This window comes from Poecilia latipinna, unplaced genomic scaffold (assembly GCF_001443285.1).
Source record: "Poecilia latipinna isolate Pla-1442-1.1 unplaced genomic scaffold, P_latipinna-1.0 Scaffold841, whole genome shotgun sequence".
Taxonomy (NCBI): domain Eukaryota; kingdom Metazoa; phylum Chordata; class Actinopteri; order Cyprinodontiformes; family Poeciliidae; genus Poecilia; species Poecilia latipinna.
In genome coordinates this window covers 487,874-494,066 of record NW_015113457.1, presented here as the reverse complement: position 1 = coordinate 494,066, position 6,193 = coordinate 487,874, and the positions used below count along the sequence as shown (strand labels likewise).

General features: G+C 42.5%; 1 protein-coding gene across 1 annotated transcript in view; it reads right to left on the bottom strand.

Annotated features, from left to right (window-relative positions):
• Window positions 1–3,117: 3,117 nt before the first annotated feature.
• Window positions 3,118–6,193, bottom strand: part of tbc1d13 (TBC1 domain family, member 13) — a 20,155-nt gene continuing 17,079 nt past the window's right edge. Inside the window, exons 10-12 of the mRNA XM_015047764.1 lie at window positions 5,817–5,977; window positions 5,673–5,730; window positions 3,118–4,533 (exon numbers count right to left, since the gene is read on the bottom strand). Coding sequence (XP_014903250.1) covers window positions 4,468–4,533; window positions 5,673–5,730; window positions 5,817–5,977 — 285 coding nt within the window. The 3' untranslated portion in view covers window positions 3,118–4,467. The remainder of the gene's footprint in view (window positions 4,534–5,672; window positions 5,731–5,816; window positions 5,978–6,193) is intronic.

Sequence of the window (6,193 nt, the reverse complement as noted above, 5' to 3'; positions counted from 1 at the left end):
GGAAAAAAGTGAGCCGCATTGGCTCCTGGAGATGTGACGTCAACGCCTTAGGTGCAAAGAGCCCATTATGTCGATGGGTGTACTTGCTTGAATGCCCCATGTGGCTCTAAGTGCGCCAGCCAATGTTTCCCTGGGCAACACATGGTCCACGGAACAAAACAAAAGTTCCCCCTCCACATTTGAATATGCATTTAACATAAATTCAATAAAATTACCTTAGATTTAAACTTAATGTTTTACATTAAATAAAATCTAACTACTGCCACCTTAAACCAAACAACAAAAAAACAAACAAAATAAACCAGATGCAGTTGTCCTGATAGCAGCTACAGAAAGGCTTTAAGTTCTTCTACTGTCAAGTCGTCCTTCTTCATTAACATCTCCTTAAAACTTCCAGGTGTGAAAACTCTGAGGACTGCCCTCACAATTTCTGTGTCACTGAACTGATCCCTTAATCCTTCATCAATCTGGCAACAAATGTAGTTAATGTCTGACCTGGTCTCCAATTTGCCCTCCCTGTATTTTAAACTACGATGAAGGTGGGTGAGATCTCTTAATGAGATCAGACCGTCATGAGCTAGAGGTGTGCTTAATTAATAATTAATTAATTTAATAAAAGATGGTGAATCACAGTGTGAACATGGCCTCTGTGACCTCTGACCTGCAGCTCCAGCTTACCTCTCCGTCGTGCAGAAGAAATGAAGTTGCCTGAGGCCGCACATTATTTCAACGCAAAAATAAATTTGTTCTGACATACTACTCAGTACTTGAGTAGACTTTTACTTGAGTAATTTCTTGGATAGATACTTTTTACTTGAGTAAAAACGTGTTGAAGTTGTTTTACTCTTTCGGTTTGTGGAAACTCTTCCTCCTCTGCTCCTCCACCAGGTGTGAACGTCCTGAAAGCAGTTTGGACTTTTAATTCAGTTTTAGTGAAACCAGTTCAGTTTCTGTCTCAATTTCCGCCTCAGCTCTATTAACCCTTTACATGTTAAAAAAATCATTTTAAAGGAATAAATGCACTGAACTTATTAAGCGCTTTTCCAGTCATTTTGACCACTCAAAGCGCTTTACACTAGAGTCACATTCACCCATTCCCACTCACAGACGCTCACACATTTATACACTGATATTCAGGTCAGTAGGCAACTTGGGGTTAAGTGCCCAGGGGCACATCAACATGTGGCAGGAGGAAGCTGGAATCGAACCTACAGCCTTCCAATCGCAGGACGATTACCCACACAGCCAAAGTGACCCTAATAATTTAATTACTCAAACATTTCTGTCATTGTTTATTTTAATCCACATATGCAAACATGTAAAAACAATTTATATACAATTATTTTAAACACTGGAGGATATTACAAAAAATGTCATTTGGGTTTACAAAATGTAAAATCATGCAAATAACAAAAAGACAAGTTTTATTCAACAGAAAAGCATCAGGAGAAATAAATACACATTAACTGATGAGGGCGTCGTTGGTAACAATCCCTCAGAGTAAAAACCTTTGTGCACATTAGAAATACCTTCAGTTCGTTTTGGTCTGAATGTGGAGCTTGGTAACCGTTGGTGATTTAAACTCAACGAAACTTTTCCTGAAAGGTTTGAACATCAGGAGGGAAAAATGTCAAGAGCTTCAAATTTCTCCCAAAAACCAGCAGCAGATTCTGAGTCCCTGGTGTTTGGGTCAAAGCTGGACCAGAACCGATTCTGGTTTCCATGTCAGTAAACTTCATTTGTTCTGATCCAAAAGGCTCCAATAACATCAGATGTTCATTGGATATAAACTAAGAGTTTTTCTCAACATGATTAATCAGGTTTCATCCTGATCCGGTTCGGTCGGGACGCCGTCGTTCTTCATGAGCGTCATAAACCAAACCAGGTCCAGATGGTAGAGTTTATACGGTCTGCCTAACTGGAGCCATCTAGTGGCTCAGTTTTAGATTGCACTGACATCCACAGGATCCTGCAGGTGTTTCAGAGAAACTGTTTGCAGCAGAACCTGGAAAATACCCAGAACTTTGTACAGTTGGGCTCTAAAACGTTCCTGTAAGACGCCGTTATGATGCATCGTAGGTAAAGAGCTTAAAGACAAATCAGGAAATCTGGTGATGCATTTAGTGTCATAGAAGCAGGAAAACCTTCACTGTGGTGGTTTATAACAAAAACAAACACTGACTTCATGGTTTGTAAAATAAAATCACTTTTGGTTCATTTGGCAAAAAAAAAAGGTTTTGTTGCTTCATTTTTGTTTAGGAGGGAGAAAAATCAGATTTATATCCTGGATTTTAAAGAAACATTTATAAACACTCAGTTTTTAATGAGATGATCAACAGCAGAGTTTTAGGTTTTATTTTTAATCTAAAACCAAACCCTCATTTCCTCATAACATCCAGATTAATCCTGTAAATCATTCAAAGTGGTTTGGATCAACAAATTCTCCAGTTTTTACGCTTTTTCACTCATTTCCAGAGAAAAGTTTTTAACTCCGACTCAAATCATCTAAACTCAAAGCGTGACGGCAGTGCAGCTTCGGCCCAATGAGCAAACATGATTAAAACGATTCTTTACTGTTTAAATCCACAGAAACTCCCTGTTAGCAGCTAGCATGGCTAATGGTAGCAGCTAGCATGGCTAACGGTAGTTAGCACCATAATGATCTGTTCAGGTAAAACCGACTCAACATGCGGCAGACATCAGAGATCAGAGTTTACTTCAACAGAAAGTCTTGATCTGGACTGAAGGAGATTCTAGATGTGACCTCATGATGCTAACAAATTAACAAATGATGCAAACTCAAAAACACAAAAATGAAATGCAACAGAAAAAGCCTGCAAATCAACAAACATCTTACTCCCACAGGAAATGGGAACAAAAGGGAAACAGTAAAAACAAAAGCTGCAAACAGAAGTCCTCCTGACCAGCAGGGGGAGTCTAGAGTTGGTAACATAACCATGTTAACATGCTGTAGTTATGTAGTAATGTAATATACTCTGAAAACTCGTGAAGTGAAACACACCCTTTCTTTCCTTCTCCAACTTTCTTCTGGTCGACTCCCCCTAGTGGTCTGGAGGACTTCTGTTTCTTGCAGTGAATTTGCAGCATTTTATCATTACTATTTGCAGGTTTTTCCATTTTGCTTCATTTCCTTAGCCTGGTAAAAACCAGCTTTTGTTTCTATGCTTTGCTTCCTCCAGAGGCTCTGGACTCTTTAGAACCGATCACTTCCTGTTTCCTCTGTTGACATTTAAAATTTTACCAAATCACTATCGTTTGGCTGTGACGTCTGTAATGCACCAGCTCAACGACATGAAGTTTACCAGAAATGCGCTGTAAACAACCATCCTCCACTGTGAAGAGCCGATCTGAACGAGGATGTTAATAATTCAATATCTGGAACAGTGACCATGAACTGACCGGCTTCCTTCACTTCCTCTGCTGCTGTCGCTGGAACTACAGACAGACTATGACTCTAAAGCAGATCAGAAAATCAACGTCATCGTTCAGAACTTCTTCTGTTTGCTGATTGGCCTGAAATTTTTCTGGAGAAATCCAAGTCAATGGGAGGAATCCCAGACTGACCAGTGAAGAGAGTTGAGAATCGAGTGGAAGGCAACAGCCTGCTGTTTCCTGTGACTGCAGCTGTTTTGGTTTGGATTCAGGTTTTTGGTATTTGCAGCACCTGTCAGTCACCAAACTACACTGGATTCTTCTAGGTCTAAAATCTGGACTGAGACCTTCAGGAAGTCTGGAGAACCGTCGATTCAAACCACTAAAAGATTTCAGGAACGTCTGGATCACAGGAAGTGGGTGGTTTAAACCTTTTGCACAATACTGACCTGTTTCCTGTTTACTTGGGTTTGAACTGAAATCTGCTCTCTGAGCACCAGGAGAAAAACTGTAAGGCTCTGGAGAAGATCCATACCAGACAGAACTGTGCTTCACCAGGTGTTAGTCTGCACCCGGAACCAAGAACCAGACCCAGAACCGGACCAGAACTGGACCCAGAACCACGGGTCTAAGGTGGGAAACGCGCAGCAAGGCGGTCCGTCTGGTCTCATAGTGAAGTCCAAACCCTGGTTCTGAGTATCTGGTACCTGCTGCTGGTTCTGGACCTTCAGAAAGTCTCTGACCAGAAATCCTGGAGGTTCTGTTGAGCTGAAGAACTGGTTCTACTGAATCTGAACCGGATGCTCTCCTGTAGAGAGTTAAACCCTGACAGGAAGTGGATGTTGTCACTTCCTGCTCCATAAAGGCCCAAAAGTTTCTATAAAAACGAAGCGACGCCTCAGATGGTCCGCTGGACTCTCCTCCAGACGTCGTCATGGCAACCGGATCATTTGGCTGCTCCTCCTCCAGATGATCGATAAAACGATATTTCCTATCAGTTTGTGAGTTTGCTGCCATGACGGATGGTTTGACCTTTGACCCGGCTCTCAGTCTGACCTCCGACCTCCGTCCAGGTTAGCGGTTCTCCTGCAGCTCTTTGGCCTTGGTCAGGATGAGGTGGACGTCTGAGATGGGATAATCCTGAGGAAGGAAAGAGAAGCTTCAGTAAATGAACCAGGAGGAGAAAGAGAATCTGATCCAAAGAAAATCTGCTTTTTATTTGACTTCTGCTTCATTTCTGAAGCCAAACTTCACTGAGATGATGTTTGATTTTAAAGTTTGAAATCAACACAAACAAAAACCTTTAGGAAAACATCAGATTTTAACATTTAATTCACATTTTGGATGAATAAGGATCTTTTAACTGAACTGGTTCTGGAATGAACTTTAAGATTTGAGTTCAACAAATAAAGCAGTTTGTGGCGTTTAATTATCAGATGGAACATTTCATTAAAGTAAATAGTTTTAACTCTTAAAACAATTTATCCTGATCAGAAAAAACCCAACCTGGTTCTGAACTTGTTGGTGTTTGCAACATTTCAGCACCGAGGCGATTCAAAGTCATTTATGATGTAATAACCAATTATTAAACTAAATACTTTGATTATATGTTGTCAAGTATCATCAAAATAATAAGAATAATAATCTTCAAAATGCTGAACAAAGTTCCAGTTATTAATCAAATCAACTAACCAGGTTTTAGACTTAAAGGAACTCAGGGTTTCCAGATTTGTGGTGCATAGAAGCTGAATGCTGCTTCTCCAGGTTTGGTTCTGGTTACAGAACCAGAACCAGAAGACCTGAGAGGTCTGGAAGGTTGCTATGACAACGCCGGTCTTTAATCTTGGAAATGTTTTCCAGCTGATAGAAGGCCGACTTTAAAACTGTCTTTATGTGGCTCAATGTTCAGGTCAGAGGTCAGGGGTCAGCCTGATCTCTGGTTTCCAGTTGGATGAACTGAAGCTGTTCTGACTCTAGATCTACAACTCTAGATTGTTTCTCCTGAATAACTTCAGTTTCTGTTCAGAAAGTTTTGGCTCATCCACATATTTATTTGTTCTCAGGATCTGATCGGTGATTGGATGGGGTCAAAGGTCACCTGGTGACTAATCTTATTTCCTGTATAACCTGAGCTACTGGGATCATATAGATATTGAACAGGAGGTTTCCCAGGACTGATCCTTGGGGAACCCCACATGTGACGTCTGTCTGTTTGTTCCTGTTTTTTCTGCCCTTTGAAGCTTTAACTGGTGTTAATGGTTGACCAGCAGTGGATCTACCTGCAGCAGCCTCATGTTGGTGGTGAAGTCTCCGGACAGTAAGCTGTCCCGGATCAGTCTGGACAGGAGGACAGAGACACGGGTCAGGGTTCAGCTACAGTAACGGGTCGGGACCAGAACCTGGACCAGAACCTGGAGCCTCACATGAGCATGGCGCAGCAGACCAGCAGCAGGAAGTGGAAGCGGTCCCGGTCGGAGAACAGGGAGTCCCAGATCCGGATGACGTCCGGCAGCAGAAACTCCTGGGACAGCAGCAGGGTGAGCCAGCGGAAGGTGAAGTACTGAGGCTTGATGTTCTGCTCCCCCTGTGGACAGCAGGACCGGTAACGGGTCAGGTATCGGGTCGGGTATCGGGTCAGGTATCGGGTCGGGTATCGGGTCAGGTAACGGGTCAGGTATCGGGTCAGGTAACGGGTCAGGTAACGGGTCAGGTATCGGGTCAGGTATCGGGTCAAGTATCCGGTCAGGGTCAGGTATCGGGTAGGGTATCGGGTCAGGGACAGGGATCGGGTCAGGTATCG